The 13,690-nt window shown below is 46.9% G+C and overlaps 1 protein-coding gene across 1 annotated transcript in view; it reads right to left on the reverse strand.

Annotated features, from left to right (window-relative positions):
- Nucleotides 1-13,458, reverse strand: part of rnf220b (ring finger protein 220b) — a 28,263-nt gene extending 14,805 nt beyond the window's left edge. Inside the window, exons 1-2 of the mRNA XM_040052738.1 lie at nt 12,741-13,458; nt 11,016-11,628 (exon numbers count right to left, since the gene is read on the reverse strand). Coding sequence (XP_039908672.1) covers nt 11,016-11,076 — 61 coding nt within the window. The 5' untranslated portion in view covers nt 11,077-11,628; nt 12,741-13,458. The remainder of the gene's footprint in view (nt 1-11,015; nt 11,629-12,740) is intronic.
- Nucleotides 13,459-13,690: the final 232 nt, after the last annotated feature.

The raw sequence follows: 13,690 nt of genomic DNA on the forward strand, positions 1-13,690 counted from the left end.
AAACTGTAAAACTGTGTAAAACTGTGTAAAACTGAGGTAAAACTGTAAACTGGTAAAACTGTATAAAACTGTAAAACTGTGTAAAACTGTGTAAAACTGTGTAAAACTGTAAAACTGTGTAAAACTGTGTAAAACTGTAAAACTGTGTAAAACTGTGTAAAACTGTATAAAACTGTAAAACTGTGTAAAACTGTGTAAAACTGTAAAACTGTGTAAAACTGTATAAAACTGTAAAACTGTGTAAAACTGTGTAAAACTGTGTAAAACTGTGTAAAACTGTGTAAAACTGTAAAACTGTGTAAAACTGTATAAAACTGTAAAACTGTGTAAAACTGTGTAAAACTGTGTAAAACTGTGTAAAACTGCGTAAAACTGTAAAACCGCGTTGGTACTGAGCGTGCACATTTGTCCCTGTTTAAAATGAGTTACATGATGCGACAAAGTTAAGGTTCACTTAAGGTTAAGAGAAAACTGAGTTTCAGTAAATATTGAGGTTTAGAGGAAGTCGGGGGACAGTCAGGTATAACCCCCACCCCCCCAGATCTTTTCACACTATAAAAACAGACTTTTTTAAGCTGAGACTTTAATATTTTAATGAGCCATTAAGACTTAAATATGTGCAGGACATTTGCTCAGACTTACTCGTGCTATTTTACGCTTTTTAAAGAGCTGTGATGTGGTTCTTTGTTCACATGAGGATCAAACGCAGTGTAATTTGGTAACTGAGCGTCTGTTTGGGTCACTGGATCAGCCAAACTTCAAATCAGGTCAAACTTTCCTTTGTATATTTTCAAAGTGGTCCTGACTTGATGTAACTTCTTTGTATTAGTTACTCTGAACACCTTATTCCTGAAACAACCATTACAGGGAAAAACCCAAACCAGCTGCACAGCAATGAAGGTCAGCTTACAAGAAAAGGGCTAAAACTGCGGGCCACAAAGTGTCAGCTCTCGACTCTGGCATGCTTTTGCTGAGCGCTGTCTGTCAAAGTCATGCCGTCACTTTGGATCAGGAAGCCAGTGACAACGGACAGCGACAGAGCCGTTCACCGGCGGTCTGTCAGTCATTCTGATGGCGACAACCTGCACTCACAAGACAGCCTGAAACACACAGATATCCGGCTCTGTCTCACTCTGTCAAAACCTGAAGCTCTCTCAAGACTCTAAAGGCATCCAATCTCCCTCTGCAGTTTTCAAAGTTTAACTTAAATGTATTTTTGCCAGGAGGGAGAAGAGAAATATGACAATTCGATGACAATATCTACGACACAGTGGCCACCACTCTCCTCTAAAGTAAGGGTGGAATAAGCAGGTGTTTGAGCTGGCCTCTGAAAGTCAGGAAAACGCCAGCAAATTGTCAGAAAAGCCTTCCAGCAGTAGCAAAGGTTTCCTGCACGTTAGCAACTGCAACTCCTCTGATCTGGTTAATGCAATATTTCTTTTATGTAGCAAACAATCATTAATGTTCAATCAATGGATCAATGAGTTCTGCAGTGTTTCTTTAGCACAGGTGTTTATGAGAAAGAGGCAGGATGACAGAAAGAGACGCTAACAGACACATCACTCCAAAAATACAGATCGCTATTACCCAGACCACTGATTAATACACATTAATGCTCGCTCGCTCTCTCTCCTATTATTCCGTGGCGTCCTCATCACGTCTCATTTTCATTTCCCTTCTCACTCGTTCTCTCAATTAGTGCTTAATAAGGAGAAAATGAGGGGATTGCTCTGTTGCTTGCAAGGACTCGACTTTTCTAAACAGTCCGAGACAAACACTGTGTGTGTGTGTGTGTGTGTGTGTGTGTGTGTGTGTGTGTGTGTGTGTGTGTGTGTGTGTGTGTGTGTGTGTGTCTCACACTCACAGTTTAATTAGTGCAGCAGGACTCTGACACTGAAACAATAACAGCACAGTATAAAATGTAAGTGACTCGAGCGTCCGCGGACTTTACTTTTACTTTATTACCTCGTCTCCTCGTCCGGTTCTCCGGTCCGGAGACGAGCGTGGATGACAGGTGTGACACGCAGACACACGCACCGTAGCTTTGCCTCATTAAACAAACGTAAGGCCAGAATTTTAGTGTTTGTAACGCACCAAAACTCGACAGGAGCAAAGCCACCGCTACCTGCCACTCTTATTTAAAACAGGAAAGAAAGATTAACTCGATTTGAACTGTTGCATGAAGCACGCTGTGGAAACGCAGACGAGGTCCACAGACGGTGCTGAGAGGCTACAGAGAAGCTGTTGGAGTATAATAAAAGCAGAGATAACATAAGCTCTGCTGTTACGACTGATTGGACAAAAAAGGAGAAAAAATGAAGATTTTGCTTCTACAGCTTCTTTAAAACACGGCTCTCTGAGAAGGAAACAGACCGGCTGAGAAGGAAGCATCTTTTATAAAACTGATCGCATGGATCAGCATCATTATCATCATCATCACTCTTCATCAATCAGCCTTAAGAAGGCTGCTCTTAAATTACCTGAACTAACTGAATTCAAGCATTTTTCTTGTGATTTTTCTGTTTGTTCTCCTGTACTCGCTTCATTTGTTTAAAAGTGGAAACATACAGCATGAAGACTGGCAGGAAAAAAGGGGCAATTAAAATATGCTCCGATTAAAAGGAGAAAGATGAGCTCATAAAGAAAGAACAGAATTCATCTGGTTAGCAAGAGAGGAAATGATCGCACATTTAGTAACAACAGTCAGAGAAACAATAACTTACTGTCTTTGAGGTGATTAATACTAAAAACTCCTGAACGTGAGGAAATTGCACAGTTTGCTCAAAACCAACAAAAACCCTGCAGATGCTGTTACAAAGAATCTGTTTTCATTCTGAAAGTGTTTGACTGCAGTCGTGCACGCCAGCATTTCCAAGAAAAAAGGTTGAGTCTGATCCACAGCTGTTACTGTGCCGTCTTATTACACTGGATTGTTGCTTTAGCCAAGTCATTTTGACACAAACAAGCGCATACGCTGCCCAACTCGCTCCCACCTGTTTTCCCATCACACACCTGTCCCACATGCACTTTGTGCAGCGCAGGTGAGCAGTGGAAACCTCACCCGTCAGGCAACAGCACTCTAGAGAGACTTAACTAGTAGCACACTTCAAACAAAGACTGAATGGTTTGTTTTTTCCAGGCAATGTGTAGCCGGAAAAAAGGACCCCGCATCGGGCCTGAAAGCAGTGTGAGCGGACAGCATCCTACTTTGGCTTGGTCCGTGGGCATCGCTGCAGATAAGACCTATCGCTCTCATCTCTCTCCTCGAGATAAGATCTGATACTGTCAGAAACGCCGCGCGACTGCTGCTGGTACGAGAGCACCACGAGCACCTGGTGTGTGATACACCTGTGTTTGGGTTAGTCACACTTCCTGAGGATGTTATTGTGTCTGCCTGGAGGAGCAAACAATTACAGCAGATGACGATGGTTTTATCTTCAAATGCTGGAAAGATACAGATGATTGAGCAGTTTCTCTTCAGTGACCCGCAGACACAAAGGCGAGGTTTTTAAGCGCTGATCGTGCACGATAACTCATCGTGTACAAAGCGCCAAATTCTAAAGAAATCCACGAGGACGACGTATTCTTCAAGGAAGGAAAGCACTTGCTGATGTTCGTCGTTCTTGTTTTAGCGTTCACGCTTTTATAGGTGAAAATAAAGATTTCCATTTCAGTCCATGTAGAAGTAAGAAAACAAGAGACAAATTACAACAGGACAAACTAGCAAAGTGAGAACAACTGCCTTAGAGGTGAGTCGTTGCATCAATCAGCCATTACAGTGCAAACAAAGGTGAGCCGTATATAACGCTGCTGTTTTCTTTTGTGGCAAAAGGGCGCAACATCTCAGCCTGCAGTGTGAGGCACCCCGGCACAGACGGGCGCCTCTCCCGGCTCAGATGCCTTGTTAGGAAAAAGATATAGTGAGCTTTAATACAATGCTCTGAGCAGAGGGGACAAGCTGTAAAGGCTTTTGCTGTTTTTGTGTGCGACTGGTAAGAAATGTGTCTGCAAACACACATCTCAGTGTGTGTGTCATTTACACTCACTGCCGTGTAGCCGTGGTGAGCGCAGCGCCGTGTGAGCCCCCCCACGTCAGCAAACACAGGAGAACAAAGAGGCCGGTGGCAGCGCCAGCGGGTGTAGATCTTCTCCGCTGTGTTGTCACTCCGCGAGGTCACGCAGGCGCCGCTCACAGTTCACTCTCCTCCACATGACTGATCAGGAGACTGGACTGAACCGGGCAACACGCACCAAGGTCGGCTCAGAAGCAGCTCTAACCCTCAGCTGATGTGATAATGATCCAGCATCAGTCTGATTTATTTATTTAATGCAGCAGCAGCTGTCTCGGAGCACTTTATACGGAGCCCGGCGCTAACACGAGCAAACTTAAAAGAGCTGCTTAGTGTTCTTGTTTGATTCCATGGTGAGCATTCAGGGCAATCCTGAAAGGACCTCATAATGTTTCGAATAAGCAAACACAGATTTCTGGCACTTTGAACTTCCTGTTTCCTTACACGACAAACTTTTTTTTCTAATAACAATATAATTACGCCTTCTTTTGAAACCTGTTCAAATAAAACTCCTGGGGATTCACAGCTGGCACAATTGCGCTGCACATCTGCGTGCGGATCTCATTTTTCAGATGTCGGCGGGATTATTACAGCAGCGCTTTGACAGCGTTATGTAAGATCAGCCTGTGTGAGTCTCAGGATGGCAGCATTTGCATTGAAACAATCCACAGCATGTATCCCATAATCATTCAGCGATTGATTTGTGATTGGGCTAATAGGGTCGTGACCGAGACAATAGGACGTATAAAGAGTCTCTGCTCTCACTCGGCTTCACAGACTCGCAGCCGGCCTGCCGAGCGCTGCCTGTGTGGTCTGCGGGGACAATTAGCACAATCTCCATACTAATGGCAGCCTGTAATGGACACTGCTGAGCCTGCCAGCCGCTGCGTGCGCCGGTCCCCTTGCATATGCATGTGTGTAAGGGAATGTTTGAATATGCGCATATCCTTCCTCCCTGTGTGCAGCTTGGCATCTCCTCAAGACGAGGTACAGATGATGCACTGAGCTTCTGTGCTGATGTATTTTTATGTGTGTGAGTGTAAGTCGCCCGTGTTTTACTGAGGCGAACCTCGTCTCCTCCCCTTTTGCTTGCAGCTCTAACCCTGCTCCACGGCCACTCATTAGCACCATAATAAAGACCTGAGACGACACGTAAAAGGTTATATACTGCTGGACTGCTGCTTTCCTACCAATTATCAGAGCTGTGATTTATGGCTGAGACCCAATGCAGCTCTCTGTGGAGAACTGGGGGAGTGTTTACACCCCTACACAGCGGGGTGAGGGGTCAGTCCTGCTAAACTTTGACCTTTCAGGCAGAGGTGCATAGCAGAGAGTTGGGCAAACAGTTAAGCACCGCTGGAAGCGACTTGATCGATCAGAGGGTCTTTAGGATGCACGTGGAAGTAATCTGTGCCGTTTCCTGTGCAGGAACGTGGTTATATAACCCCCCACCCCAACTTTCAGTGTATAAAATCACTCCCTGTTTGCTGAGTTGTTTGAGTTTCCCAACTCGGAGTGTGAAATTTATGCACTACACAACGCCGTCAAGAAATTCCCACACTGGAAGGCAGAGACAGGAGCCCGTGGTGTATAAACCACTTTGCGCTAACAGTCCCACAGTGCATAACGCTGCATTTTATAGCAGGAGAATTTACCATCCTACTGGGCAAAATGACAATTATTCATAAAAGTTCAAACTCTCAATTTGTTGCTCACTGGAGTAAACTGCTGGTGTCTCTTATATGGATACGCTGACATTTTCCAGGCCCCTGAAGTCATTTTCCCTTTATTCATTTTTTATTTTTTGAATCACCCCAAAAAATGCGCACTTGTTAATCAACAAAAAGTGCCAATCCTGCTCCCTGAGCCACTGAGTGATGTCAGGAAGTCGTGTATCTGGGAGGTGAAACTACCACGCCTGGCGTGCCTTTCACTTATTGGCTTTTGTCGAGCTCCTCCACAGCTGGGAGACTTGCAACAAGCACAATTGACATGCTGTAATGAGGTCTGTGTGTGTCACTGGCAGACAAGCGCTTACACACACACGTATAGTTTCCATCATATATATGAGTTGGTTGCTGGCTGTTATCCAAGCATGCAGGATTGGTGGGGTCTTGCTGTCTGTCTCCTCAGCGGCATGTGTTTAACCCCAGAATTTGGCCTTCATGCCCTCCCTATCTGCCTCGCTGATTTGTTAAGCTCCAGGGACAGGACGAAGGGTGTGTGTGTGTGTGTGTGTGTGTGTGTGTGTGTGTGTGTGTGTGTGTGTGTGTGTGTGTGTGTGTGTGTGTGTGTGTGCTACTTCTTACCAACACGGGATTCAATCTAGCGAAACAGCATCTTTACCCCGAGCGCTTCCTATGCGCACACACACGTACGAAGGCTTTGATGTGAGATCACAGGCAGCAGGTCGATCAGCTGCACGTATAGAAAAGCAGAAACGGAGCAAAGAAAAGATGGAAAGAAGGCGTTCGTTTCAACGAGGAGGCTGTGTTAACGACCTCTGAGCCCCGCGCTCGTTACAACTCTCGCTCTTTACCTCGATGTCTCACACTCGAGCCTTCCACTCTGCAGCCACACCAGCTCGTGTGGGACGATCACGGCAGGAGACGGAGGCAGAGGCATCAACTACAAGATGTGTTATGACTCATGTTGTGTTGACCGTCTAACAGGTGCTGATGGTCACTGCAAAAAAAGACCCCCTCCTCCCCCCTCCTCCCCCGTGCTACTGTAAAATCTGCTTCCAGACCCACAGAAGTCTCGTCTGTCTGTGACGAGCAGTGTGGTCCACAGCCTCCTGAAGACGCTGGCATGTGTAGAGAACGCCTACACACACACAAATGCTGCACACTCCATTCGCACATGCACAAACATATATGGGACCACACAGCGCACTTCTACACCAAGACAAGCTCCCTGCTTCCAGCCTTCATACGACGGAGAGAAGGAGGTAGAACAAAAAAAGCTGAGAAGACTTTCCCCTCCTGCCAGGATGAAAGCCTCCTTTAGTTGGGAGAACATTAGGAGGACAAACCACCATCACAACAGGAGGGGGAACAGCCAACCACGACGTGCTCTCACATCAAACGCAGCCACCATTAATATTGTAATGCTTCCTCCCCGAGCGCCGAAAACCAGGAACAAGACTGCAGTGTGGTCAGCGTACGAAGTGCTTACACCATGCAACTTTAAACAGACTCAGCATCGCCTCTCTGTGTGTGAAGCTGCCCGGTGACATTTCAGATCCTTTTTTATTTTGTTATTTTTTTATTTTCAGACGGGAGAAAATGATGCTACACTTTTTTCTACACCATACTTTCCAATAAATGTGGTCTTATTTCCTTTAGTTCTTCATTTCCTGCCTCCTATTTTTACAAAACACTTTTTGCAATGAACTTTTCTCCCAGCACAGAAAAACAAAATCATAGCAAAGAACAAACCCTGCCCTGACGCATAAGGTTAGCGTGACTGTTGATGCATGCAGTCCATATGCTAGTCTGCCAGATAAGGAGTGTACACATAGGGAATTATAGCAGGTACTATATGTGTATGCATGAGCATTGAGTGGCTGCTATTGATCTCCTGTGGTCTGCTGGGGGATGTAAACACTGCGTCTTTCAACGAGAAGCTCAGCTCGATATGAACAGCCTTCAACGACAGCTGCACACAAAACACGGCAGGCGAGTCCTTCTTATCAAATCAGCAGAAACAACTGCAGTACGAGAGAGGCAGAGGTGTGAACGTGTAAGACAAATTACAAGCACAATAAGTACATTTTTTAAAATGTGTGTTCGTGGTGGCTGCAGAAGCTGACAATATTCATATTTTCATGACCGAAGCAACACCAGCAGTCCTTAATTCACTTCCTAAGAAATGATAAATAAACTCATGTTCACCCAAACTCGCAGCAGATAAGCTTCGTTTGGAATGAGCTCAAACCCATCATGTGCCACGCGCCACGTCTAAGGCGAATATCGATTCTGCTCGAGCCGCACGGCGTGCCAACAACCCGTGAGTAACCGACCATGGAGGACACTTGCACACTGAGCGCATCTGGTGGAGACTCCTCCGAGTGTGTCATGCTTAAATGTTTCCCCGCCGATACCTTCCCGCGGGACGTCGTTTCACGCAGGTGAGACTCTCGGAGCCTTCTCTTCCGAGTGAGGGTAACGCCTCCAGCGGCTCATTCAAAGGCCGAGTGTGGCCCTTCTTTCATGCAGGCTCGGCACTCGCTCAGGAGATCGTTTAGGCTTTCATTCATCATTTTTTCCAACCTGACACAAGTAAACATGCAGTATAAAGTACAGTCACGTTTTGGAGAGGCCGTTTGTGAAATACACCAAACAGTGCTAAAGATTTACAACTGACAAGGACGTTTTTTATTTACCAAAGAAAAGTTTAATTAAAAGTTTTGTTATCTGCTGTTTTTAATATTCTGTTTGCCTTCGCATGATTTCTGCAGGTGAAGGTGTTCTGGCAGCTGAATCCGCCGTTTAAGTGCTGCATCACAACACTAGTGCTCTCAAACATCTGGCTCCCATTATCACAGCTGTCACTTAGCTTTGCCACCACTGTGAGACGCACACACATGCACGTACGCACACGCAGCATCTGGCCCTGGCATGTTTTTTGCCACTCTACTCCTCCGGTTTCCCAAACTCATGTTTCTGGTAAAGGAGCATTTTAGTTCCAGCTCAGTCCTGCAGTGGGAAGCGTCTCCCTGAGGAAAATAAGCATGACTCGCTCCAGTGAAGACATCTGCCCTTTGAAAGCGAGCGTGGCTGTTTGAACAGCTGTCAGAGCACACCGTGCATCTCAGACCTTCCCTGATAAAACGGCGGCGAGCCTGGGAGGGGAAATCGACACGAGGAAGACACTAAATGGACAGAAAAGGTGGCCGATGGCAATGACAGGCGAGGCAGGTGGGGAGAGGTACGGTGTACCCGCTTGCTTGTCTGGACTGACAAAGAAACATGAGAGGAAGCAAAACGCGTGGTCACCTGTGCGCACTGCTGGAGACAAAAACTCCTGCAGATCTTTCTGCTGATGGAAAACACTGAGGAGGAATCTCACACAGGGAAAAGCCATTAGTTACTGTGTGTTCTGACAATATAAATGTTTTTGTATGTTTACAGGACCCAGTTTAAATATTCAGGTGTGCTGCGGAGCCACAGAGGGTCTCAGTACAAAGGGCCGAAAATGTTAAATGAAGATTTAAAAAGAAGCAAAACTCTGCACTGATGAAAAAACTAAAGGTAGGATTTTATGGTCTGCTTCGTACTTCCGCGAGAGCGTCTGCTGCCGCTGTGTGCGAGCAGCAGACGCTCTCGCACCCAAAGAAGATTTCAAGCTTAACACTTAAGACTTTTGGTCCTGAAGTGACTGTCTGTTACCCAGTCAAGAGGAACAAGTGTATGTCAGACTTAGGAAAGTGCTGGGAGCTCAATTGCATTAAGGCTCTTAGTTTGCCCGAGCTGCAATCTAATTGGATAAAGCTGGAAAAGCAGCTTCCAATGTGCATGAATCCATTTTTCCTTTGGCACAGAGATGCTCCCCATGTTCCAGTCGACCCCGTCTTTTGTCCTTGTCAACATTCCCCAAATGAGATTCCCAAAATCAGGAGGTAAGCGCGCACGCACGAGCGCGCCGAGCAAACACTGTCAGGCAGACACACCTCTCACACCAGCGCGCCGGCTGGCATCTCGTCTTTCCCTGTCCTTATTAAAATTCCATATTGAGATTCCTCGCTGCCACTCCGCCTCCCTGGCCCTGTCACTCAGCTACCAGCCGACGACAAAATCAGCAAGTTTGCACAAAGACGAGCACATATGCATAGAGACACACACACGGCGCACAATCCAAACTTTTCTTAAGACAACTCGTCCCTGCTGCCGCCCTTTATGTGTGGGATGAAAGTTTCCTTTAGGTGAAATGTACGAGAGCGCGTATCTCCCCCCCCGCCTTTGCCCCCTCTCCATCTCACCCCCACCCCCAGCTCCCTCTCATTGTCATTATTTTCGATGGTGTCCCCCTCTGATCTGCTGAGCCTTTGGGTGCTCTCTCCTCTCTCTCCTCCCTGGTCCCTTTCATCTGTCAGGCGCTCCCCTTTGGCGACCGCCACTGAGGGGGTTTGATTTCCCATCATGCCTAGCATCGCCTCCCCGACTCTGGCTCCTTCACTCCCTCCCCGCTGCCTCTGAGGCGAGTGTTGTGCCCCCGCGTCGTTGGGCAATTATCCCTGGGAGTAATGAGGAGCGTCTCTCCCTCTGCGGCACGCTGACTGACACCTCTCCCACTCATTTGTCAACAAATCAGACGGCTGGTGTGGGCGGCCATATTGAGCTGAGGGTTGTCGTAGGGAAGCTCAGGCTGAGGCGCATCGCCACGTCTCCCTCTCTCTTTTTCTGTATCCTCCTCCATCCCTTCCTCTCTATCTCTGCCACCTCGTTATCTCTGACAGGGTGTCATTCGTTCCAACTCTCACTCCTCCCGTGTTAACCCTCCACACGCTCCCATGTATTTGTGTTCCTCAGCCACCAAGAGAAATCTGACTTCCAACAGCCCTAATGGTCATATGTGGCTAATGATCACTGAGCTGAATAAGTGACAGCGTTCAATTTATTTGTGTGGAAGCCGCTCACAGCCTGCCTCTGTAAACACTTTGCCCGACTACATGCTGACGACTAAAGTGCAGAAGGGGGAAATGTTTTCAGATATGCCTTTACTCACAAAAGCTCCTTTCAATTTGTCACCTTTAGTGGATGCAGCTGCAGAGGATATGTTACCCTCATTGGCCCTGTCATGTCAGGGGCGAGCAAAGCCTTTGATGTGCTGGTTAAACGCTGCATACTTTAAAGAAGCCCGATGAGTGACTGCGCTTTCTCTTTAGATACGAGCTGGGAGAATTGTGCAAACATAACAGCGCGTCGTGTGCGTCTCACTCACTGTGCTCTTTGCGCTCCTCGGGGCTCGATGAAGCCTCTCCATCAGACAGCAGGCCGGACATGGAGAACAGCTTCCTCCCCTGACTCCTCCCCAGCTTTGAGGGAGCCTCCGAGGGAGCCAAAGTCAAACTCCTTCCCCTCCACCTCTGGAAAGCAGCTTTTCAGCCTCTTGGCGGGGGTGAAAGCAGACTGGTAACCCCCGGACTCCCTCTCATCTTGAGGCGAGGAGAAAGGCCGGAAGGCGCCCACACCGCTGTGGTTGAGCATGCCCAGGGTGGAGCAGTCCAGGTTTGGTGGGGTGAATTGTGGGTGCAGGTGGAGCAGGGAGGCCGGGAAGTCTCGGGACGAAAAGGTGCCTGACATGGGGCCCTGGCGCTGATACATGGAGGTAAACGTGTAGGAGGCTGAAGGGAAGGGGAGGTGGAGGTCCTTCTCCACAGAGACGGGGACGCCGAAGGGCCTCGGCGCTTGGCAGGGGACAGAGGCGTCTCGGCCAGACTCTGCAGTGGAAGCTAGGACCATCAGGGCAGGGGACGCCAGTGGAGCCGGTAGGTAGGAGGGGCTGTCCATCTTGAAGGGGCGGTGGAGGTCCATTCACCTCCTTTATGCTGGTTCTGAGAAGACGAGGAGACAAAAGGAGAGGAGAGAGAAAAGTGTTTGGATGAGACACAAGAAGAAATGATTCTCAGTGACTGTTGTTAGGCAGACAGAAAATTATTTCATTTTGTCAAATTTACAGGAAATTGTTTGCTGTCCTCTTTAACGACAAGATCTTGATTTCTTCATTTTGTGAAATACACCCAGCTGCTTTTGTGAGGCATTTTTACAATTACAGGTTTCGACTAATTTCAGCAGAAAAATGGGTTTGAGGAGGCCTACTGCGCCTGTAAATAATTACGACGGGAATAAATTGCCAATAAAACACACACGTAGCTGGAGCCTGCAAAGGATCATTTTGATAGCGAAGTCTAAGCGATTAAATTGGGGAAATCATGCAAACGCATTTGGGAAAGACGACGATTCTTTTTTCTCCTTCTTCTTTCAGACTTGAAAAGAGAATAAATCAAGACAAATGTGTCCGGTAAAATTAAATTCTAGGAATATTTTTGTTGTTGTTTTTATTCTTTTTTGTTCTAAGGCACAAAAGTAATCTGTGCTGACGCGCAAAAGACTGATCCGCTTTAGTTATTGAGAAGTTTGAAAAAGTGCGCTTCATATGAAATGATGAGAGGCCTCAAACAGGGAAAAAGGTTTGGGCCCACACAACCACTTTTTTTTCTTACATCAGAAGCAAAACTATTCAGGAAATTTACCAAAAACAAAATAAAAGTTGGGACTCTTAAGAGGGACAAAAACGACTTAATTTTTTTTAAAACAAAAAAAGCCCCTAAATGAACAAACTGGCAAAATACAGACGAAACGTTGCAAATTACTGACAGTTTTTCAGCGCCTCGTACTTTCTGCTCGCGTCCAAGAGCGCAAGTCCAAATGTGACCCCGGTTTATCCCAGGAATTAGCCTCCTACCGTTTTTCCAAGTCTTTCCACGAGTGTGTTATAAAAGTGGGGGTTTTTTCTCAGTAAGCTCACAAGTTCCCTAACTTTAGAAAAACACACGCAACAAAAGCTCACACCAGAACACATGGCAATCAAAAAGCCAATTAAACCAATTAAACCAAATGAAGGCGTAATCACTGGAATTATCGCGAAGCATCAGTCAGCACTTACCGTGATGAAGTCTCGAAGCGAGATTTATTTCGCCGCCAACTCTCTCTCTTTCTCACTTTGCCTTTCTTCCAAGTTACAGTTAATTTCAAGGACGCGGCACTTTCTCCCGGTTACGCAGGAACGAGAGAGGAAAAAAGACCTGCAGCTGCGGGCAGCGTCGGCTTTTTCGGTCCTCCTCCAGATGTTGTGAGTGTTTACGAGTTAAGGCTGAGATGAGGCGCGTAGCTGCTGTGTTCCTGCGCAGGATCGAGGCATCAGTGAGTGGACTGGCTGCGGGTCGGTCTGTCTCTGTTGGTCTGTGCGCTCTGTGTGACAATCCCCCCTCCACCCCTCTCTTTCCACTTTACCCTGCCCTCTTTCTCTGTAGCCTCGTCCCCCCCCCCACCCCTCTCTCCTCCGCGCTCTCCCCCCTGAGACACGCCGCGTGCGATGGACACATTCAATTTCTCGTCCTCGTTTAAGGTGAGTTACAGTGAAATTGAGTCAAAAGAAAAATGCACTTATCAGCTGCCCACAGAGTAGGGGTGGGTGTGGATAAGAAGAGAACTTGAGGGATTAAAAGTGTCAGATTATATCTGCGAATATAGAATCAAACGTGGTAACTTTCACTGAAAACTCGTGAATATCCGGTTATTGTCACCTGCGCTTCTTAACTCGCAGAGTCGAATCCACCACATCAATCTGAGTTTATGAAGGACATGCATGCACCAAAATTAAACTTTTCAGCTGCTTTCAGTGCATTAGTGCTATATACTAAGTTCACCAACTCATCGCTTTCTGTGCGCCCGCGCACGCACGAGCGAGCGCGTGTGGCGCCGCTGCTTTGAATGGCAGGTAAATGAGTTATCTGCTCCTCCGTGGCTCACTGAGCATGTACAGTCGCCAGCCTGTGTGATTGACACTTGGGAATATTCCCTTTTGATGAGACACAGTGCAAACCAATGGTATTA

This window comes from Simochromis diagramma, unplaced genomic scaffold (assembly GCF_900408965.1).
Source record: "Simochromis diagramma unplaced genomic scaffold, fSimDia1.1 OVJJ01000419.1, whole genome shotgun sequence".
NCBI lineage: Eukaryota > Metazoa > Chordata > Actinopteri > Cichliformes > Cichlidae > Simochromis > Simochromis diagramma.